Source organism: Phragmites australis, chromosome 18, assembly GCF_958298935.1.
Source record: "Phragmites australis chromosome 18, lpPhrAust1.1, whole genome shotgun sequence".
Classification (NCBI taxonomy): Eukaryota; Viridiplantae; Streptophyta; class Magnoliopsida; order Poales; family Poaceae; genus Phragmites; species Phragmites australis.
In genome coordinates, this window is record NC_084938.1 from 10,665,829 (window position 1) to 10,691,220 (window position 25,392).

Below are 25,392 nucleotides of genomic sequence, written 5' to 3' on the forward strand. Positions count from 1 at the left end.
GATAGACTTGCTCCATCTTTTGAGTGCTCTTCTCAGGTTTTTGAATTTTGTAGTGAATTTTGCTGCACTATTTGTGGCCCTGACCTCTATCTTCCGAATGCTTTCCACTACTTCAAGGAAACCTTGGTGCTCTATCCATATCAAATATCCTTCGTGATGCTTCGTAATGCAGGAAACATATGAGGCAGCACCATTTCAGTAACAAACATATGAGGCAACACCATTTGCCAAAAAACACATCTGTTTCCAAGAATTTTGGATCACAAACATTCTGCTCTGTATTAGACCTTCATCAAGTATGACCTAGAATTAACACACGCCCTGGGTGAGCTACTGAAACTCCGTAAGTAAAATACAAGAAAACTATACCAATTCCTATTGTGATCTAAGAGTACAGACCCTTGTAGCACTTCCATGAGTAAAACAGAAGGAAGTGCAATAATATGCATATCTCCCTCTAGAAAGGAAATATAGCACCATCTACATGATCACACAAGGCAGGAAACCTCACACCAAAAGGCATGCTACATGGTCAGCAAACACTCGGTGCTTTTTATCTTTTCATTTAGGAACCCTTAAGGTCAGCAAACTTTGACTCTTTTTTTCTTTTTTTGAGAAGGAGCAAATCCTTGACTTGATACTCCAGAGGGTTTTCCCCCTCTTTTTTGCCACGAGTAAGTGCAGCACAGCTCCAAGATAAACAAACCTGCAAACAAATAACAGAACATCAAGAATAGTTTAGAAGCTAAAAAGAAGTCATTCTGTATTTGATTCACTGAAATACAACAATCCAGATATCTAAAATAAAGAAAACACGAGGCACATACAGAAACATAAGACAAAACTTTGTATTTTCCAAGTGGAGTAATCGTTGACCATTTCATTTTCATTTCAAACTGCCTAACGTAACATTAATTTTTACAGTTGAAGTGGAGTAAATGCAATAAAAGTGGAAAAGAAACAATAACGAGCTCAGCGAGTCAGTGGCTATAATAGTGCAAGGAATTAGTGGGCACCTTCTAATTGATCAAGCTAAATAACTATCCTTCACTCGTCTTTTCCATTAGGATGTGGTTCACAGCATTGATAGTGTTTTCATACATACGATGCTGATGATGTGCTGGTTTTCCCACCATCTTAATGATGTGAGGAACTGAGGATTGTGAAGAAAATACCCATGGTTGGAACCTGGTGATACACGATTTTCCTCTTAATCTGCCTAGATCACGCAATTTGATTTTTGGTTGACCACGCAAAAAAAAAGAAAAATTGATTTTTGGTTGAGTCTTTTGATATGTCAATCAGTTCTACAATTCTATCAGACCCTTCACCCAATCACCATGACCTTGTGAGGCAGATTTTGCCAGGAACACCGTAGCAAGGCTCACATAATCCTGCAAAGCCAGGAACAACTCACCCCACATTTGGATAACTACTGTCCCCATTGATTTCACTGACTCATGTCCCAATCCCCTCCATTACTGCTCCTACTAGTTTGTTCTTGCTCGTGCTGCTCCCCAGATTACAGTCGTTCAACACCCTTAACATAAATGAGCAACTGTGTAAGCAATGGTTGGGTAGGGCATGCAACTTTTCGAGTTGAAAAAATCGACATCAACTTTTCGAGTTGAAAAAATCGATATGAATTTTGGAAAAAGTACCTAAACCTGCACTTATTTAGAGGCAAATACTAGGTATACAGGTTGATCGCTATTGGCCCCGTTCAATGGTTCAAGTGCCCTATAAATTTGTGTTCTTTTAAAGACCAATTATAACTCCAAATTGTGCTTGGAACCCAAAAATGAATATGTCATCATGTACAACAGGTGCAGCTGAGCCTACGCTCAAATAATTCCCCAAAATGTGGTCAAAATACACTACAGTACGACTTGGAATAGTTCCTTACGCTTTGACAACCCAAAATAGCTTTTTATGGAACACATCAGTGATTTTCTTCAGTTAGAAAGTTTCTGATCTGTTGACTGTGCTTCAAATTATCCATCATGTACAATCTTGTATAATAGCACCAAATATACATATGTAGCTTCTAACTATTATGAACCACGAAGAAGCTATTGTGCTATCTTCTTTTTTGATGAAAAACAGTAGGACGGAAGCATACTGTGATATATATTATAGAGTAAATTTCACAAAACTACAAATAAGTTGGCAAAACTATCACAAAGCTACAGATTTAAGGAATGTTATCGCAAAACTACAGATGATTTAAGGAGCTGTAACATAAAACTACAGATTTTGTGTGCAATGTATTGCAAAACTATAGATTTAGTGTGCATAGAGTACCACAAAACTATAGATTTTACACGGCTAGAATCTTTAGTTTTGCGATATATTAACACACCAAATCTGTAGTTTTGAGACAAATTTGTGCACCAAATCTGTAGTTTTGTGATACACTTGTACACTTGTTAAATCTGTAGTTTTGTGATATATTGGCACATTAAATCTGTAGGTTAAATTTGTAGTTTTGTGATGATTTTGTCAAACTATATGTAGTTTTGCGAAATTAAATCTGTAGGTTTGTGAAACAACTTCTTAAATTTGTAGTTTTGTGATGATTTTGCCAAACTATATGTAGTTTTGCAAAATTTACTCTATATTATAATATATAAATTACAGAGTTACAATTTATCTTATTCAACCAAATGAAATGCGAGCACCAGATTTCCAAATTGAAATGTTTTCGAATGATCCCAAATTAATGGTAATGATAGAAAGGTAATTAAGGGTTTTGGGTAAGGTGTACAAACAGAAAAAGTACGGTGTAAGGTTACAGAAGAAAATTATACACCTAATAAACTGGATAAATATCCGTAAATACCTCTTCCAGTTGCGCGGAAGGATTAATGGCCAAAAAAAGCAAACAAGTAGAGCTCAATATTTGCAGGATCATGAATGAGTATGTGCATGGTATTTTGCACGTCAACAACTTGGTGCTAAGGAAGGTCTCAACAAGCCAGGGTACCATATAGCTATTGATTTTACCATACACGGGGTCAGAGTCAATCTTGGCAGGTGGCAGGACCCAACAAAGACATGCATGGGCAAGAATGGCAGCACCTATCAGGACCCAACAAACACCGAGCACCTCATGTCCAAATTCCTGGACCGAAAATTCCAGGCCAGATCGGATGTTCCGATCAGCCGATCGGGAGTTCCGATCTACGTATCCCGCGGGCAACGCCTAGGAAACCCTAGTTGTGGCGCTGCACCGTTGGACCTTTGTCGTCACCCACGCTCGGGAGGGACCTGTCAGAGTGTAGATGGCCAGCGGCTTGTCCTTGGTCGTCGAAATCAAGCACGAGAAGCAATAGGGAGGTTGGAAAAGTGAACTAGAGCAAAAGAGATAAAAAAGAAAGGTAAAGTAAATTGTACTTGTTCAATTGGATGTTGGATGTTCTCAATCGGCCATGACCCTTTATATTTATAGGGAGGGATGGTCATACCCCGTTTTGAGTTGGAATCTACCAAAGCACGTCTTCAAATCCGACTCTCTCTTCCCAAAAATCCAGATCCGACTCGGATCGGATGTTCTGATATGCCCGATCGGATGTTTCAATACACATCGGAATGTCCGGTTTTTTCAAACACCGACTTCTCTGTTTTGCTGAAAATATTTAATCGGATGTTCCGATACGGTTGGAAGGTCCGGTTTTATCAAACATCGACCTCTCTGTTTGGCCAAAAATATTTAATTGGATGTTCCAATGTGTTGAAAATTCCAGATCCGAGACACTTCACAAAATGTCAATTTTTTGTCATCAACACAAGTGAAGACAGAAAGCTCCACATTATTAAGGACCTGGCAGCCATATTATTGCTGCCATGGGCTAGCCTATGGAAGATGTGAGCGGCCTCATTGTTATTTGTTTGTTCACATCGAAAAAATCCACACCTAGAGTACCCTCTTATTGATCAATGGTTGATATTTTTCTAAGTTGTGGTAACTCTTAGACCTCCCAAGCACCATAGGAAGTCTTGATTATGTGAGCCTTGCTACAATTTGATTTTTGGTTGACCACGCAAAAAAAGAAAAATTGATTTTTGGTTGAGTCTTTTGATATGTCAATCAGTTCTACAATTCTATCAGACCCTTCAACCAATCACCATGACCTTGTGAGGCAGGTTTTGCTAAAAGTCAAGCATTCCAATGAAAACTTTGAAGTGCATATAAATTACGAGGAGACACCCACCCCATTAATTTGGGATTAAAGGTTTTTCATTGCACCTAAACCAAATGTTGACAAAGATTTCTCCAATGAATTTGTAAAAAATCGGGGAACAAGTATTTTTTTGTCCTTTAGGCCCCCACACCTTTTATTTATAGTGATTACATTACTCGACTCTAATAAGAACTTGCACTGATCCTAATACTAACACACCAAAGAATTTTAACAAGAGATAAAGGTGATGTAGACTTAGTAAGGACACTTAACTTAAATAGGAACTAACTTTAAATCACTGAAATTCATTGTGCTGTACAAATCACTATATGTTCTTTATGAATTTTCCAACAAACTAACATGCAAATCTGAAGACAAATTCAAATCATTGAAAATTCTTGAGGATGTGTTCGAGATGGTTAAGATTTAAATTATGTTCTGGTATTAGTATTTTTGACAGAGTAAATCTCATAATTCACTGGTCTTTCTTACATTTTTTTTCTTTCATGCAAGGATTGACCAGAGAAAGATCAGGTCCCATTAATTGGAAAGAAGCACAAAAAAATCAGTTCACTTGTTTAGCAATGTGTATGGGTTTTAGATGGTATATGAAATCAAACAGCAAACGATAATTAAAAAATGACTGAGTAAATTTTTTTAATGTAATTTGTTCTGGAAACTAACTAGCTATGCAGGAAATTACCTGATACAACATGAAAACATGTCATTGTCTCCATGACTATAATGCCTACGTATTGTAGTAGTTAGGAGTCACGCGTAATGTATGTGCTCCAGTATATGATGTAACTTTGGAGCTCTACGCCAGAATATTGGTTGAAGGCGGAATGGCAGGGCTCCACTTCTCCACTTTTTAGCATCGTACATTTCATTCCATGCTCGAACTATCTCCTCAACCTTAAAACTCAGTCCTGTATAAGAAGGGAAAATATCTTAGCACTTTGTTCTCAAAATAAATATCTAAGGATTGGAGTTGACTCACAATAAACTAAGCATATACAGTTCACAAATACATTCTGAAATTTATCAAGTTGTCTGCTATCTGCAAGCAAAATACAAGGAGACAAGTTTTTTCTGAAACAAAGAATTCTTATTTTATCTATATTGTTACTTTGTTTTGTCCTAGCAAGAGCAACAAATCTAGTTTTTACACTAACTTAAGCATCTGATTTGGAAATGGCAAAATAGAACAAATAAAAAAGGTGAGCTACAAGAATAACTCTTATGCAGAAATGACGAAACCTCAATACAAGAGAGAATGTGAAGATAAAAGATATTTTCAGAAGTAGTTGTTACATTTTGAATGTCTATTGTTGCATATGATCAAAAACATACATAACTGTAATGCAACATAAGCATATATAGATAACAATTTTATGTAGCTAGCAATCGCCCTTAAGCCCACCTTTTAGGACATCCAGATCCGGAGACTTAGCTAATCTCACAAAAAATGGAATTGCATCAAACCTCATCTGATCTCTTTAGTCTAGTGGGTTTTGAATTTTGGCCCAGCCATATTTATACTCAAGTATTGTTTCTCTTTTTATTTTGTATTATGTCTTTCAGTTCACAGATAAAGTTCTTGCAATCTATTGTACTCCTTTCTCCAACAGAAAAGTGCTGCTTGGCAGCGTAACTCATAATAAAAGGAAAACAATAAGAATTTGCACAACAAATGCCACCACAAGGTACTTCTTACCTTCTTGGGTGGTTTCATTAGCACAATGGTTCTTTACAATCACATTGATATCTGCAAGAGAGGCACCTCCTATCTTAAATTTTTCCATGGCCACTGTCAGTGTCTCCTCCCAGCTAGGAAGTCCCAAGTTGAATTCCACTACTGAACGTTCATAAAGGATGGTACCCCACAAAATATTTATATGTGATCGTATACTTGAAGCTTGTTCAAATGCTTCATCCGCCGACATATCCTTCATAAAACCTTCTAAGCCCATCTTTTCCAGTATGACCTTCTCCTTCTTTGGTTTAGACAGCCCCCTCAATCGCAAACTTTCCATTCTTTCCCACATGTCCATTCCCTTTTCCATACTATACTCTGCATAGTTGAACAATTCCAAAACTTGAGTTCCCATGTCTATCTTGCATGCAAGAGCATAATACCAAGAGAGCTTGGCCTGCTCGAACTGCTGCTGGCCAAGTGCGATAAGACCTTCAAAAAAGTCAGATTTTGTTTTTACAGCTTCCTCAAACATTGCACCAGCTTTGACATATTCCCTACATGCCCATTCGTATGAAACCTTAACTTGCTCAAGTATAAAGTCCAATAAAGCATCTTCAGGCAAGCATGGCTTTTTTCTTGCACGAGACATATGGACATTCCCCCAATTAAACAATGCCAGTGCTGCCATCTCCTGAAATTTGAGCTCTGCAACTTGAAATATTTCCTGCGCCTCTTCACTTTCTATTGTGTCTTCCATAGCCTCATAGTACAATCTCATGCCAAGGTCATGAAGATGCAGATATGCATCAGAATTAAAACCAACATGATTTTTGAATAGCTGTGCAAACTGTATCATCCAGTCATCAACATGATACTTATGTTCATCATCATGCCAAATGCTCCCATTCTCTGACATGATATAACGATTTTTCTCTAATGAGGCAAAGGAGGGACGTCTCCTGACCCCATCCACACCAAGCTCTTGCACAGGATCAACCTCTACAACATATAAACGCAAGGGCCCTTCCGGATCTGCCAGGTTGGTTGCCCATCTTAGCTCCTCAGAGGAAGTTACTGTCACCAAGTCATCTTCCTTGTCTTTATACTTAATCAGCAATGCCTTCAAAGATGGGAATTTGATCTGAACTATTTCTCTCAATTGCGTCAGACTGCAATTAGCAGGCATTTGAGCACACCTAATGTCCTCACCAAAGACCAACTTCACATCCATCATCGCTTCTCCCTTGACATCAATGTTGTTCTCCTCGATATGCTTGTAATGATTGTCCTCACCATGATCCACTGGCTTCACAAAAGAATGCTTTTTCTGCTTGCCCTCACTGCGCCTCTTTTTCTTTCCTGCACCGTGTCTTCCACGCTTGTTGCCAGTATCGTTCTCTTGCTTTCTCTCTGTATTATTTTCTTGCATCTCCAACCCATTGGTTCCATTGTCCTCCAGATACTTTCGGTGATTTCCTATCCCATTTGTCTCTGTGTGATCATCCTGCTTCTCTTGCTTGTCATGCCCATGCTTCAGTTTCTTCTCCTCGAGATGTTTTGCTTGATTGTTCCCTTTCTTGCTGGCAGCCTCCTCCTCCGGTGGCACAACATGGTTCCCCTCCTGCCCCTCCGCGACAGAATCGAAATGCTCATGAGATTTACGCTCTCCTTTTGCATCGGCAGCCTCCTCCTGCTGCGGCATAGCCTCCCTGTCCAAGGCAAAAGCACCACCCTTCTCTTCCAATGCCGCCCTTAACCTCTCCGAGATCTCCTGCGCGGCGCGGTTGCCGGGCTCCCACCTCAGCACCCTCTCCACGTCTCCCCACGCCAGGTCCGGCCTGCCCAGCGCCTCGAAGCAGCTCGCTCGCCGCAGCAGCGCCCTGGTGTACCTGGGCGACGCTTCCAGCGCGAGGTTGCATTCGTGGATGGCGCGGTGGTACTCCCCTGGGATCATCCGCATGTAGCACTGCGCGACGCTGGCCCGGAGGTGCGCCGTCTCGACGTGCTGCCCCCGGGGGAGGAGCTGGATTGCCTTGTCGTACTTGAAGGCCGCGCCCTCGTAGTCCCGCCGGTTGAACAGCCTCACGCCCTCCTCCTTCAGCTCCCGCGATAGCTCCAGGAACACCGCCTCGTCGCCGTCCACCGCCGCCGCCGCTGGAGGCTTCTTGGTCGGCGGCTTCCCCATGGCCTACTCCCTCCCCTCAAACCAAACACCTTCGTTTCTTTTCTTCCCCTTTCCCTTCGTTTCTTGGACCAAGAACTCCAAAACCTCCCCTTTCTCGGCAGATTTGCAGTGACAAGAAACAGAAATGGGCCAATCCCACCAAGAGATGAAGCACAAAAAGGTTAATACTTCCTCTCTGCTTGCCTAAAACTGAATTGAGAACAGGGGCCAGCGGGAGCAACAAATGCTTCGACCACACGGAAGCAGCAGTAGAGACGAACCGGCGAAGCAAACGGAAGCAAGCAAGGATAAGGGGCGGGTGGACAAATGGCGTGTGGGCGCGCGATCAAAGTCACGGAACGGAAGCCGATACGCGACGCTTTTTGTTTTCTCGGTGGCATCGAGGCGGTGGTGGTGACAGGCAACTGGGCTGCCGTGCCAGGCCCAGCTGGCCGTGGCCGTGCAGGTTTCTGCTTCTTTTAGGGAGGGAGGGAGGGAGGGAGGTCAGCGTTGTTGCGTTCTCGCTCCAACGGCAAAGCGCGGTAGGTCCGAGCACACTAACCCACAGGTCCCACACAGAAGCTCCGCGCCTTTTATCGGTTGGCATTGGTTGAGCTCCGTGTACCCCGAGTTTCACAAAAGAAAATTGTACTACTGCTTTTTTTCTTACCACACGTATCATTCATGGCAAAATTGGTTGAGTTAGCTTCTTAAAAAAAGCGATTCGGCTCCTAAACAGCCCGCTTCTCCGCCACTTCTGTGGATAGTGTTTCTCTATACTTTTGGTGGTTTTAAAGTGTACTGAGTCCCTTGAAAAAAAAAGTGTACTGAGTTGGTGAGCTCAGTTTTTTAAATTACTGCAAACTACAAGATCACTTTGAATTCGGGTCTCCGCAAAAGCCACGGCTGGCTAGAGAAGCTGGCCTCAGGCTATTTTTCACTTTTATAGATAAATTTTTAAACGGCTTATTCTTTCGATGGTATTAATGTACCGACTCGATGGTCTCTAATTCTTTAAATTATCCCAAACTATGAGGGCACTTTAAATTTAGGTCTCCACAAAAGCCACGATTAGCTGCAGGAGCTAGCATCGGGCCGCTTTTCGCTTTTGCAAGTAAATTTCTAAACGACGTGTTTTTCGGTGGTATTAAAGTGTACCGAATCGATTTGATGATAAATTTCTAAAATAGTAATCTTTCGGTGTCACTAAACCAATTTTGCCTTTATTTAAACCCATATATACATTTAAATAGTAAAATGGTTCAATAAATACCAGAGAAGCGCTAACTATATTTGTCGACTACTCTAACATACTTCCTTCCATAAAAAATATAAGTCGTTTAGGATATTGACACGGTCTATACGGTGAAACTTTAACCATCAATTTTTATAGAATATGTTATATTAATATAAAATTTATATATTACGAAATTATTTTTCGTGATGAATCTAGTAGTATCAACCTTATATTATAAATATATATAGATTTTTAACTATTAATGGTCAAAACTAAAAATATTTGACTTAGGACAAATTTGAAACGACTTGTATTATGATAAGAGAAAATAGTGTATATGTTTAACATCAGTTTGTTATAATAATTATTATCGTAGAATAATATCAAGTTACTTAATTAATGTGTAGTTAAGTTAGAGGTGCATTATGGCATAGAAAACGATTTATTCATGTTCATGTGACGTTGGCATTGGACATTATATTATTTAGATGTCACGGCTTTCCTTGTACTTTAAATCCAAAATCCTGTGGTTCCCCAAAAACCCAAAAGCCAAACAGGTTAAGACAAACATGGAGACAGTTACTGTTTCTTAACGAACAAGGTAGTATCTTTCTGTGGCTTTCGCTCGTACGTGCTTTCCCGTGCCTCGATCAACTTTGTCTGGTCTTCGGTTGGGTTTGTTAGGCAACTTCCTCATGGAATGTGTACGTCACGTGAAATCAGGGTTTGAAAATTCGTTTACGCAATGAAAACTGTTACCCACTGATTTTCTAAAATTTATAAAAATTAGAAAATTCAGCGAGAATTAGACAAATTCACTTAATCAAATTTATAAATCGGAGATAAAAACCGTTTGAATTGAGTTAGCAAGAACCGGTAGAATTCCACCAAAAACTGAGCGAATTCTCCGATTTACCGATCGCTTTCCATAGAAAAACTGAACGAATAAGTTGAAAACCGATCGAATTTCTCGATTTATTGGGCACATTTCTCGAATTAGTTGAAGTTCAAAAAAAACTGAAAAATAGCTTAATCTTGTAAAATCAATAACTAATTTATCTGAGCTTCAAATCAAGTAAAGAAATTTTGTTGTTTTCTTTGTAACATGATCTACATGATAAAAGTATTTTTAATTATAAAAAAGTTGAATGTTTTCTGTGAGAAAATGTATTTGCTAAACCTAGTTAAATATGTAGTTAATTTTTTGCTAATCCAAAAATCACAAAACCAATTTTGTTAGTCTCCTTACATGATCCTATATCTTTTAGAAATACATAAACTCATGAAATAGTTATTGTACCATGCAAGATTGTGTAAATGTATTGCAACTAGATTAAATCATAACTAACCTATCACACCTCCAAAATTAGTGAAATCACTTTTATTAGTTTTCTTATACTATACTTTAAGTAGGAAAAATAATGGTAGACATAAAATAGTTAATTACATGGTTGTTTCTTAACATGTTCACTTTATAATTGTGAACTTTGTAAAAATTATGGAGAAATTAATAGAACTCTAAATGAAGTGAAACTAATTTTATACATCCTCTTAAGGTACACTCTACACACAAAATATGTATTTGCATGTTAATATTTTCCTTAACGTGAACCCTACTAAATGAGCTGCATACTTTTAAAGCATGTTTTTTTTTTCAACTTCCTCTCCATAAAATATGATACAAATGACATTGAATTTTTTTTTCACATAAGGTCTTAGAATTGTCTCTAGTATTTTTAGAATTTTTCATGATTTTTTTTGAATTTTTGAATTCAAATTTAAAAACCGGTCGAATTCAGAATTCGGTGCAGTCTAAATTAACTGGTTTTTGCAAATATCGATCGGTTTTCAACGAATTTTCAAACCTACGTGAGATGAGAGGGAGAAATGTGTAACGATCAGTTGGAGAGATAGAACTAGGGATATGTTAGTAAATTATTAGAAAAAATTTGCTCCACGATACCAAAATATGGTACCTTTGGTAGAATACTATAAAATTATAACTGTTAATTTTAGTAACACTAGGCTTCACCCCCTTATCTATGGGGACTTGCTTTGTTATCCCTCCATCGCAATCTTTTCCTGTATCTATCCTCATCTTCATTTGCGGTGAAACCCATCCACGACACCACCATGCTAACTCATTTTCGATGAGTCATCAATTAGTCACCCATGCACCAGCACCACTTGTTGCTCGTGGCTCCACTGTGTCACCGCCATCTCGCCACCCACTAGGCCATCTAAGCCCGGTAACCTCCCGAAAAGAACCCTAAGCTGACGTCAACCTCGAACCTTAAACCTTGTTGGAGAAGATGAAGATCTAACCCAAATAGGCAATCCGATAGAAAGATTATGGCATTAGAAGATGACCCCCACCGATAAGCATGATTTTCTAAACAAATCACATGGTATAAAATCGATTGATTTCTCCCCCAAAAATCAAGCGACAAATGAATAATGCATATTTTATCTATTTACCACTATGTTCTTTATCTTCAACTTTATATTTTCATATTTTCTGGGAATCAAGAGAAGAGGAAATGCCAATATTACCCTTGAGAAGCACAACCTCCTAACTGAATTTTCTATGTCTCTCTCGCTCTCCATGTGTTCCCCTCCCCTAGCAATGGGACTTGCAACTCCTGTGAGCTTGAGCTCGAACAAGAGTGGCACTTCAAGACTTGGTAGCGGAGGAGGATTATAATACTAAGCTTTGCCTCATTGGGCATGGAAGATAATCTCTGTTGCATCTTTTGTGCACATGACAGATCCATATCCACCGCTCTCAAGAATTTGCCATAGCTGCCGCAACGCGCTTACTCATTGTGCGATGTTTGAGCTCGGGGGCACGACTAGCCTGCTTCACCATGCTTAAGAGCACGGGATGTGGCATTAGCAGTTGTAGCTGCTCGGTACGGTTGTTGTAGCAAACCAATGACAAAGGCTCTTTTATGGTGCCCACATATAATTTGGACCGTCCATTTGTGACAACCATCTAAATCGTTCTTGTAACACCCAGAAAACTATCACAAGTCCGGAACACTACTAAACCATCCTACAGACATGCTGAACTAAAAACTTTCGACACTACCTCCTCTGTATTTTGGAGGTTTAACTGATCAACACCAAAAAAATCGATATATAGCAACATCACACTAACAATATATCAACATCCTAGCAAAGAGGGACATGCCTCCACATACATAAGTGCCACGACAGGTCACCCACACAACAAAAGCATCCAAAGGTCACCAAACTGATATCACATTAGATAAACAAAAATACCGTGGTGAAGGAGAACATAGAAAGGACGTGCGGCTACACATCCCGATGCTTGTCAGCTCAAGGCAAACATGGAGGAGAGATAAAATAGTGAGACAGAAATCTTAACAAGTAAACTGCTATAACAAACTATTCAAACTACAAATTGATTAAGCATCAGGTTTAAACATATATCAATTACATTACCAATATGAACATCATATAAAACTCGAGTTATAGAGAGCATCAATAAGAACATCATATTAAGCTCAAGTTAAATATAGCATCACCAACTCGAAGACCATACTAAATCGATTTAAGATTCAAGACTAGACATGAGTAAGATATAAGCTGCATTTATCCAAAATTATCTCTCTAAAAAAAATATAGGTATCAACATCACCACAACTATAAAAGCACACTACACCATTATATTGAACCTCATCCTTGCACATCATGAATATTAAGGCATCACGTACTGAAGAAAAATTTACATACATCCATAGACTGGATCCACAAGTTTTGCCAATACATAGCCACATATTGTGAACAAGTAGAAAAGTTAATCAAATATACAGCATGTGATACCTCATCCACCATTCCACTATATAAGTATCGATGTATTGTAAAGATGCATTCAGTCTACAATCCCAATGCAAAAATACCACTGTACTGCAAAGATGCATGTGAATGCTTATGAATGCACATGTCATGGTCTTTCTCAACCTGTACCCCTTCTCGGGTAACATACGGGGCTATATCAGTACGGTCACAAATGATGCATGACTTAGCTTCCAATGCATGAGATGCATATGACATACTTAAGTTACGAACGCTGCGTGACATAACTTACAATGCATGAGATGCATATGACATACTTCAGTTGTGAACGTTGTGCAACATAACTTGCAATGCATACTTCAGGATTTTGCATATGAATGAGATAAGTTAGTAGGCGTATAATTATGAATACCTCTGGGACATGATTAACATAGGCATATGGAAGAGTAAACTATCCTTTATCTCAAATTATCTCCTCAATGCAATCAAGGAGAAAGCATAACAAAGAATCATCAAGCGTCCATCACCGTAAGCCATACATACACCATCACAATGCATTAAAATAAACCCATAATAATTCAGAAAACATTAATCTTTAAGGTGTGTGTTTCTTTTAGTGTGGCAATTGTAAAAGAATATAAAGGATTCATCACATTGCGAAACCACATCAACTTCTTGCATGAAGGTGCAATTGCTATGCAAGTGCTATGGCATTCTCATTTTAACAACACACAACACTATAAATTATGAATGTCATCTCTTTCATAAGAGTGAAAGACATGCAATCGTTCTACTCTGTGTAAGATATCATTAAGGCATAAAGCTCAAATATAAATGCTACGCATGGCATGGTGCATATGACAACTACTAGTAATGTATAACTTGAATTTCAACAACTTTATATGTGAGAACAAGTGAACCTCTTTTTTATGCGAGGGTGTGCAAACGAGATGTACTTCACTCACACTTAACTTGGTGAACATCATTAAACATAATAATTATGCTAGTATAGAAAGAAGCTCATCATATTCAGATTATTAGGTTGGTCATGCACTCAAATTTAAGGGTGGAAGTAGTAAAATAACTAAATATAGCTGTAGCAATAACCGCTACATTTACTTATCTTTACTGATAGTGAAATGATGCTAAGCACAATCTGGAAGCACTGCTACCTGAACAGGCACATAATTAGCATAAGACATCGCAACAACATAGGCAAAAGAAGGCACATGCTCCTATGACTAAAAACCCCACATACACGACATTACCGAAGTTTATGAAAAAGCATCTACCACTATGCTTATAAGACTTCGAGCGAAAACTTCCACTAATGAGGTCGAAAACAGAAGAATAAAAACATCATGTGGACTAACTCATCACTATTTTAACAATTAGTCCTAAACCGCTTATCCAAAACAAACAAGACCAACGCCATCGGAAATATACCAATGAGACCTACAATTTTTGTGTAAAGCTTATGGTCGAATTCAACACCAATTGAATATCAATTTCAATTTATGTCACTACACGCTAACGGATCGACCAAACACCACTCCGACGACAAACTGATCACCCCCACTCAACTACAAGCATCTAAGGGCTAATTATTAGAGGTCACCTTCATAGCGAGGAACATACATGAAGATTACCAATTAATAACCAACTAGTTGTAGATAATAAAGAAACAAGGATTGATGCCTTATTTCTTGAGAGCAAAAGAACTCATGTCTATGTTTTTTGATCTCCCCGATGATTTCCCTATTGATAATGATCTACCTGATGAGGAAGTATTTATCATTACAGTGGCTAATTCATCATGGCAGATGTACTTTGACATCACTTGTTGAATGTTGGGAGCAGGCACAAGAGTTGTTTTTGTTACACTTGACGAGACGATAGTGCCATATTCGTTCACATTAACCTTAGCAGTTTTAAATAATGCACCTGAGCATGAAGCGCTAATCATTGGGCTCAAAATAGCTCAAAATATGGGGTTAAATACGATCTCTATATATGGAGATTCCTAATTAATAATCAACAACCTGTTGGGAACATATACAGTAAAGAAACAAGGATTGCTACCATATTTCTTGAGAGCAAAAGAACTTAGGTCTATGTTTGTCGATCTAAAAATTCAGCATGTCATAACAAGCCAAAATGAAAAGGCTGACACCTTGGCAAGCCTAGCAGCTAGCATCACTAAATACCTATCAAATAATGGATGTGCGTGCAGAGGAAAGGAGAACTCTCCTAGTACTCACCGAAGAAGAAGATATAGATCCACTTTGGTGATGGCTGTAGATATATATGAAATTGAGGTAGGGGATTGGAGAACGCCCTTCCTTGATTATTTACTTCATGGTACCTATCCCTCGATTCACGCGAAAGGTCTGAGTCCAAAAGAGGTCAATAAACTAGACATGCAACAATGATACGCTCTATTGATGGTCACATGATGGAATTCTACTTTGCTGCCTCACATGATACAAAGTGATAGAAGCATTGAATGAAGTGCATGATGGAGTTTGTGGTGCACACCAACCATGCCCTAAATTGCATTACCAACTAAAGCATTTATGCTACTATTGGCCTACGATGTTGGATGACTCCATGAAATTTGCCAAAAGATGCCATGAGTGTAGTACATGCTGATTTTATCCACCAACCACATGGACCTTTACATCACATGAATATGTCATGGCCCTTTGAAATATGGGGAATGTATGTAGTGGGACTAATTCAGCCACCATTATTTAAAGGGCATAAATTCATTCTTTCCACGACTAATTATTTTTTTAAGAGGGCAGAAGTGGTTGCATTAAAAGGAGTGAAAGCAGAAAATGTAGAATATTTCATAATAACCAATCATATAAATTGTTTCGGTGTTCCATTTCGAATCATATCTGATAGTGAACCCTCATTCGAAAAAGACAAATAGAGAAGTTGTGTGTTTTAAAATGAAACACCACTTCTCTATGGCATACAATCTGTGCAACAATGGACAAACGAAAGCATCTATACTCTTATAAAATAGATGAGTTGTAGTAGATCCAAATAATCTCTACCGTACATCTTACATAATCAAACGATACACAATCAAAATGGTTTCTCATCTCCTCCCCTCTCAATTGTTTACATCTATCCCATCCACCATCCCTATGTTGCAGCCACAATCAACGATCCTTTCCTTCCTTCCCCGCTTATTTCCTTCTCTGCCTATCCCTTCCACACACGCAACCTCCTTCTCACCTGATTTCCCCTTCCAAATTAACAAGCGATTAATTTAGAAACTGCAATCAATTAGTCATCAATTAGGTTAAGAAAATCAATTGGTCATTAATTAAGCTCAAAATCCTGTATGTACATTTCCTTCTAAATTAACGTGTGATTAATTTAGAATCCATAATCAATTAGACTTAAAATATCTAATAATTAGTCATCAATCAGGCTCAAAATATCATCTACTCATTTCCTTCCAAAAAGAATGTGCAATCAGATCAGTTTTCACACCCAATCTCCCGTAGATGTCATTAATTTCCTTCCACAACTCAAACCCCGCCGCCACCTCCTTGACCCATTCCTCTCCATGCTCTGCCTGTCAATTCCCCTAATTTGCTCGCACCTGTCCATCTCCGTCCCTAGGAGGCATTTCCATCGCCTCGATCCACCTTGATGACTCTGGGCTTTAGCCCACTGTCCTACTCCCCTCCAAAGTCAGCACATGTTGCAATCATTGTGTATGTTTTCATCATTTCGGAAGAAAAATGAATCATGATCCCCTTCTCTCCAATGTGCAGTCTCTATGCGACTGGCTTGATTGGGTGGAGGAGTAACGGGGTCGTGTCATGGACGGTGATGGAGACAAAGGTGGTGGAGTGGCTCAACCAAGTGAAAGACCCTATTGCATGTGTCACCGTTGTTGGTGGGGATCCAGCCATCCAGTAAAAAAAAACAATTAATGAATTCTTGGCCACTCCTGCCACCCATCTCTTCCATGACATCTTCATATTTCTTATGCCTCTTGTGTTCCTCATGAGGCATTAGCAATTTACATGTCAATATTATTGATGGAATATGTATGCCATTTGTGTTGCAATAGAAACTAGCTGGAAATATTTTCCCCATGTTTCTCTTCTTGCGGCAAAAACACATCCTACAGGCCAACATTGTGATGGGAACCCCATGTTTCTCTTCTTGCGGCAAAAACACATCCTACAGGCCAACATTGTGATGGGAACAACTGATCCTCCATGTGTCACTTACCTGCTATTCTATAGTGAGACCCTAATTCCAAATGGCGTTCACATGTTCCTCTACACCGTTGCCCTTACTTCATTGGTTTATCCATGATTACCACTTAGTTCTTCAAATCCATGGAGCGAATCATGAAACAGTTCTAGGAGGTGGTCAGTATAACCCCCCCCCCCCACTTGAACACACATTCGGTTACCAGTGTTCCCTATATCTCCTTGGCCATGATGAATGCGATTCATAATCTGGGTAACTGATAGCATGAGATACAATGTTTATTTAATTGGTGAACCTTTCTGCAATGTCATATGTAAGCGTAGCACACTAGCCGATTTGGTATTTTTTTAATCTGGAAGTTGTGTATTTTTTTTCCTAAATATTTCTTCATCAACAACATTACTACTATTAAGATGTTCACAGAGCAGTTGTTATTGAGATAAATATAAAGTAAAAGCACCTTTTGTACGGGTTGATAGGTGCCATGGCAAAGAATGTATGGGCACAAACATAATTGCTTTTAACATGTTGATGAGCATTTGTATTTTTTTAAATATCAGGGGTATTTGTATAAGTTAAAATTAATGGGAGTGCTATAAGATTGAATAGGGAATGGATAGTTAAGGTAAATACAATTTTTTGGGTTCCTTATTTTGCTGATGGAGAAGGTTTTAATGCAGCTAGAGATGTGTAATCCACAAATTGATTCTTTGAGCCATGTGATTGTAATTGTACGAGTTATGTAATTGATTGGACATTGGACTTTCCCTAACTAGGGTGCAATTGCTCTATGAGGGATAAACAAAATATGATCACTAATTTCCAGTGGATGCAATAAAAGAAGTCAACACTACTACGGAATAGTACATCACTGCTGGCTCCAAAACCTCCTTTACTGCAAGTTTTGGAGCCAGCAGTGGATAATGGGCAGTGATAGTCAGGGACTATCATTGCTGGCTTCGTGGACCGACAGTGAAAGTGGTTATCACTGCTGGCTGAAGGATTCGGTCAGCAGTGATTCCTTACGTATCACTGCCGGTTGGTGGTTTCAGCTGGCAGTGATTCCCAAGGCATCACTGCTGGCTGAAAGTTTCAGCTAGCAGTGTTGTGCCTCCCCCCTTCTACTCTGGTCCTGTCCTCCCTCTCTCTCCTCGATCTCTCCATCTCTCTCCCATTCAATACATGCATACAATGAGACATATATAATGTAAATCAATAATAAAGGCACCTTCATTAATACATAGTAATTCATGTCACACATATATGCATAATAGTTCTCATAGGTCACCCCCCCGAAAAGTCGATCGAGTTGAACCTGCCCAGTATCCCTCTACATCTCTCGCGATGAGGACCGCATCTTCGCATGGATAACTGATGGTGTGTGTGTACGTGCAAGGATGTGGGGGGCCGATGGTGGTGAAGCGGAGGATCCGACCATGCCTGATCGACCGTAGCATCGCCTAAGCCCCATGCACACTGGCGTGTCAAAGACATCGAAGTCCAACTCCTAAACGCTAGTATGTTTTGAGTATTTGGCCTCATCCGTAGCGCGCTAATGGGCCACCCTCTCATCCTCCTCCTCCTGGGCACGCTTACGGGATGCTGCTTCTTGCTCCTCTGCAACGCACAACTGACGGGTCAGCCTCTCATCCTTCTCCTCTTGGGCGCACTAACGCGCCACGGCTTCTAGCTGCTCCTTCGCATCATCGTTGGAAGGCCATTCTATCGAAGAGTCATCTGACGGTACCAACTCCAAAATATACCTTCAATAATATATAGTAATTCATGTCCTATATTAAAAAATAGTAATTAATATCCTTCATTAAAATGGTGTCATTTGGTGATATATAAGCCGTCTAACCCTCTGGTAGACTTTCTCCTTGTCGCGTACTCTGTACTAGAAGATACAGTGTAATATGAAGGTTTGTCACTGGTCAACGGCACGATCGGTTCATGAAACTCGCCGTTTGGGTTGATAACATGTTTCATGAAGAACCCGGTGATCTGTTCTTGAAAGGTATTTATTTCTACAAGTTGTAACTCTTCTGTGCATAGTTTTGAGCACTGCGTTTGAAGAATCGAAAGAATTAGTCGTTGAACACGTGTAGAAATTGAAAAGAAGGCATCGATATGTTATTTCGTACCTCAAGATCATTGAACCTGACAGCGTCTCCGTCCGGGCTGAATCCGTGCATGAAAGTTAGAACATAAAACGCACAGAGATTCTTGCCGGGTAGCTGCCTCATACTCTTCAAGAGGAAATAATTCGTCAGTGGAACGAATTGATCCTTTTTATTCGGTAGGAAATGCAAGACATGAATATTCCATGTGTACCGATAAGTCGGTTTTTACATTATACTCCTTCCCGAATGGAAAGTGAATAACACTCTTTTTTATCTTGTGTATGCCTTGTATGTGAATATGATACCAATTAAACTTAGATGCAATCATCAAGATGATGAAATGATCAAGTTTACCTATTTAGCATATCGATGAGGTTTTGGTAAATCGTCTGAGCTCTCTTTTGTTAGTCCAAGATAATGGTCTTGCTCAAGTCTGGGTGGATGACAAATCAGTACTAGAATGCCCTGGCGTGCAAGCACATACTCATAGCTATAGGGTAAGAGTATGAATTTCTTGTATTGGTGGTGAAGCAGACACTTCAATATGTAGTTCTCGATGATGTCTGGACTCCCCCCTACAAGCGTCTGGTTCACAAGCCCATGATCGATGAATCCTACTTTACAATCAAATTGTTGTCTGCATACATGGTTCTCCATTCTACGAAATAGAGAAGTTAGCCATGCAATTTCAAGGTATAAGATCATATAGTGTAATTCATATGCATAAGTTACTTACAGAGTCCATACTCTAACTATAGCCACGTCGAGGGCATCTTCCTTGTACAGTTCATACAAGTCCTTGAAATATACCCAGAAGGAGCCGTGCCTGTTGAGGAAATATTCCTTTGTGTATCGTACGAGGAACGCCTGCAAACCATGCCTGGATTGCTCCAAGTACCACTGATTTAATCGACATATTTGAGTTGTAAGGTTTCTTTCTATATCTGGTTTGACCAAAGGTTTGGACAACTCAAACAATCATGTAACATCCAACTTTGCAATATCCTCTTCCACAATAAGTCGTACTAGTTTTTCTGCTGATAGTTCAGAAGTAGCCAGGAAGTCCCCAATGCTTGGAGCATCCTGAACGATTGGAGCTGATTTGCTCTTAGCATGCTTCTTACTAATACATTTTATAGGATCGAATACGCACAAAATACCCAATCATAAGGGGGGTGAATGATTTCAGAAACAAAACTCAAAGATTAACTCACTCAAATTGAAACTCGATTTAACTCAATATTCCACTCAAAATAGATTGCACAAGCTCTAGTAAAAATGATGTTAAAAATGATCTGCTGGATGGACTACTCTCAATTTTTGTCAACAGAAACTAGATTCAAATACGAAACTAACCCAATAAGAATTGAGTAAATCGGATATCTCAATCAAAAGTTATGCCTAGTTGAAGCAGACTATGTCAACCAGAATCGAGTAGATCAAAAACTAGTCAAGTTAACAAAAAGCTACTTGAGATTAACAAAATCCACTTGAAATTTTCTCAGATCAAATATTAGATATTATAGCAAGGTTTTGGATGGATTAAACCAAGATGAAACTACATAGAAACATAAAATTAATTGAAAACCAAAACCGATCATGTAGAATATAGAACAGAGAGAAAATTCCGAATCAGCAACTCATCAACTTATGAAACTTGATTTTTATTACATAGATGAGTTTACAAGATGCCTCTCCAAAGTATCCAACAAGGATTTCCACTAAATCCCAGAAAAACTCTCTCTCTCGAGTTTCTCTATCTCTCTGCTGTGTTGTTCTGCCCTATTCTGCGCTCTACTACCCAATACAACAAGCCTCTCTATTTCTAGGGTAGCCGCACGCACGAACATGACCGAATCGAACTACAACTCCCTGTCGTATTCAATCTGGTCTCTATCCTTCTCTAATCATAAAAGGACAAACAACTTCTGCTAATTAAGCTAATTAGCCAACAACTCTAATGTAATCATGCATGCACATCTCCCATGCATACATGCATATACGTAACCAACTCAGAGTCTGTCTCCGACACTAACTCTTGTTTCAAGTTCAGCCACCACACAATTCCCTCATGCTTGCTCCGACTTGAACACGAATTAGTCTTCACATTATCCCACGATCAAATTGCCTACTGCGTCCATCGTGAAGCCTTGTCTCCATATGCATTACTCGAACGTCCCGCATGAAATCCTCGATCACCACGACCTCAGTTCCTCATGAATCTAGTCGCCGAACCTCAGTTCCTCCCTGAACTTAGTTTGTTGATCCATCATCGACCACGTTCGCCTTCGAGCAACACCTGCACATGAATCAAACAACAATCGAGTACGAGCACAAGTCCTTCCGGACTTGACTCAATATCAGTTCACGTAACACCACGCAAACTCCATGCAAAACCAACACGCTATCATAAGCATATCTTAGCAACTCATGAACAACAACCAAATGTCGTTATGCTAAATCACTTTGCTCTGCCAATTTCATCAATCAAACCAATTTTTCATCACATGATCTCACAATCTCCCCCTTGATGAAAACATTGGCAACCTTCATGTGAACATTGGTAACCTTTTAACTGACATGATTTTATTTTAAAATCAAATGCAAAGTGAAATCAAAAGATAAAAAAATCCTTTGAATTTTTTTGAGAAAAAAATTCTCGCAACTCTCTTCAAAAATGAGCAACTTTCTCTCCCCCTTTGGCAATGATTTCATAAAAAATTCAAAAAAGAGAATCAAGTCTTGTTATTTCAATCATTTCAATGAGCATTAGAAATCATCCACATATTTAATAAATACTCGACCAAGCCACACTATCAAGAATACTTGCACCAATCCGTCTACACATGTAAAAATATATAGTGTGAGCACAACTTATCAAGTATAATTAATGATTTATTTGCAAGGCATGATCTCCCAATCTCGATCACTCGGATCCTAAATTTATATGCTATCAAAAATATGAATATCAAAAGTATGTCATTATTTTGATTAAAAAGACATAAGAAGATGCCAATTTTAATGTCAAGAACTTCTCATATTCTTTTGCAAGGAATTATATGCACCATCAGCCTTATTCTATCCAACCATACCAAGCCTATGTCAAAAAGACAATCATAAGCTTAAGACAATGATTATGGTCATACACGACTTCTTCCAAGTTCATATCAAAGTGCAATGATAAGCAGTCTCGAAAAGAAGTGCGACAGTGCATACTTCCTTGATCTTTTGTCTATCAACTATTTTTCAACACTTTTTCATTTCTTTGATTCTTTCACATATAGCATTTTTATCAAAGATCAAAGTAATCAAGAAAGTTTAACCATAAAAAAATTTAATTTAAGCTGTCATTCAATTTAAAAAGTCATGACAAAAAGCTACACCGTTACACATGTAGATATGAAAGTGCAAAAACTCCTATGTAGCATAAGCACTGGCTTTAAAAGTCACATATGTATTATATATGATGCTCATCATATTTCATTATTTTCTCTTTTTTATAAACTTTGACAAGTTCCAAGTTATAAGAACTCCTCGTCAAAACAATCCTATAGGATGAATAACACCAAGTTCTCCCCGAAAAAAAGTAAATTGAGAAGAATCCAAAGGTTTTTGTGAAAATATTTGCCAATTGGTGTTTACTATTCACATAAAGAAGTTCAATATTTCCTTTTTTAGAAGTTCAATATTTCCTTTTTTAACATTGTCTATAAGAAAATGAAATCTGATGTCAATGTGTTTAGTCCGAGAATGTTGCACAGGATTTTTAGCAATACTTATAGCACTAGTGTTATCACAGAAAAGTGAAATTAACTCTATAATCTTTAAGTGTAGCAACTATCTAAAGAGTTTGTGAACAACAATTAGCAACAGCTGCATATTCAGATTCAGCAGTAGATTATGCAACAGAGGACTATTTCCTAGATGACCATGCAACAAGAGAATTACCCAAGAAATAACATGTACCATATGAACTTTTTCTATCAATTCTATAACCTCCAAAATCAGTATCAGAAAAAGCTCTTAAGCTAATATATGAAAAAGCAGAAAGCTAAATGCTAAAATCTTGAGTTCTACGAAGATATCTTAGAATTCGTTTGATAGTTTGTCGATGTAAAGCACGTGGAGAAGCTTGAAATCGTGCACACAAGCATACAACAAATTGTATGTCTTGCTTTGAAGTGGTGAGATACAAAAGTGATCCAATCATACTTCTATATTCTTTTTGATCAACTGGCTCACTATCTTCATCAGGATCATGTGTCATTGTTGCTCCAATAGGTGTCATGATCGGCTTGCTATTTTTCATCTCAAAACGCCATAACAGGTCTCGTGTATACTTACTTTGATGAATAAAAGTACCTTATTTGGTTTGTTTGACTTGAAGTCCCAAAAAGTACGGTAGTTCACCCATCATACTCATCTCAAATTCCCTTCTCATCGTTTCTGAAAATTGGGACACCAAAGGATGAGAAGAACAACCAAAGATAATATCATCTACATAAATCTGAACAAATAGTTGATTATTATCATGCTTGAGCACAAACAACGTCTTGTCCACTTTTCCCATTTCAAAACTCTTTTCAAGCAAAAAGGTTTTAAGCCTATCATACCACGCTCTAGGGGCTTGTTTTAAACCATACAAAGTTTTAAACAACTTGTATACATAATCTGGATATTTAGAATTTTCAAAACCGGATGGTTGCTTAACATAAATCACTTCATTTATGTAGCCATTCAGAAAAGCACTTTTGATATCCATTTGATATAATATAAAGTCTTTAGATATAGCAAAAGCTAAAAAGAATTCTAATGGCTTCTAGTATAGCAACCGGACCAAAAGTTTCCTCAAAATCTAGCCCTTCTACCTATGTAAAACCTTGAGCTACAAGTCTAGCTTTGTTTTTAATAACAACACCATCCTCGCTTTGCTTATTTTTGAAAATCCATTTAGTACCAATAAGTGTATGACTCGGAGGAGGTGCGACAAGCTTCCATACTTTGTTGCGTTCAAAATTTTCAAATTTCTTATGCATGCTATTGATCCAAGATTCGTTAGTTAATGCATGTGAAACATCTTTGGGTTCAAAAGAAGCAACAAAAGCTGAATGAGCATGAGAATTAGAATCAATAAACCTGGACCGTGTGACTCGCTCATGTAAATCTCCAATCATCTGATCAGGTGGATGACTTTACTGAATGTGCAAAGGAGCTATCACTCGAGAAGCAATATCTTCTTCTCCTTCAATACGCATAGATGATGTAGTAGCATAAGGATGTCCAACTGTAGCTGAAGTGATCGAAGATGTCAAGGGATGGATCCACAACTAATTATATCATCGGAATTAAAATCTCATCCTCATTGACCTCATCATCATCCACAAAAATGCTCTCGAACTCCCCCTGAATATATGTACCTGTATCTGTATCACTTGATCTAGTTCCAGGACTAGTCTCATCAAAAGTAACCTCACATGTGTCAAAAATTTTGTTAGTCTCTAAAACAAGCACTTGATAGCCATGAGTATGAGCAGGATATCCAAGAAAAATACCATATGTTGATCTGGACTCAAATTTATCCAAATTTCTAGATTTCAGCATAAAGCACTTATAGCCAAAAACTCGAAAGTGAGAAACACTAGGCATATGTCCAAACCGCAGCTCATATGAAGTTTTACCCAATTTATATATCAAGAAAACACAGTTTGAAACATAACAAACAATAGATATAGCTTGAGCCTAAAATTTTCTAGAGTAGAAAATTCATCTAACATGGTCCTAGCCATCTCGACTAGAGTTCTATTTATCCTTTAAACTATATCATTTTTTTGAAGAACTCTAGGGGATGAAAATTGATGTTCAATACCTTTCTCAGCACAAAAGTTATCAAAAGAAGAATTCTTAAAATCTGTTCC

The 25,392-nt window shown here is 38.5% G+C and overlaps 1 protein-coding gene across 3 annotated transcripts; it reads right to left on the reverse strand.

The window, feature by feature from the left end:
• Positions 1-253: 253 nt before the first annotated feature.
• LOC133898785 (HSP-interacting protein-like) lies at positions 254-8,469 on the reverse strand. Of its 3 annotated transcripts, none has more exons than XM_062339517.1 (4): positions 5,902-8,469; positions 4,888-5,113; positions 679-706; positions 254-546 (listed from the first exon to the last, which is right to left on the reverse strand). In XM_062339517.1, the coding sequence occupies exons 1-2, from the start codon at positions 8,066-8,068 to the stop codon at positions 4,956-4,958; spliced, it is 2,325 nt and encodes a 774-aa protein (XP_062195501.1). In that variant the 5' UTR covers positions 8,069-8,469; the 3' UTR covers positions 254-546; positions 679-706; positions 4,888-4,955. The 3 variants fall into 3 exon arrangements, with proteins under 3 accessions (XP_062195501.1, XP_062195500.1, XP_062195499.1); XM_062339516.1 differs by adding an exon at positions 1,418-1,540 and having other exon boundaries at positions 254-706; XM_062339515.1 differs by having other exon boundaries at positions 254-706.
• Between the last annotated feature and the right edge of the window lie 16,923 nt (positions 8,470-25,392).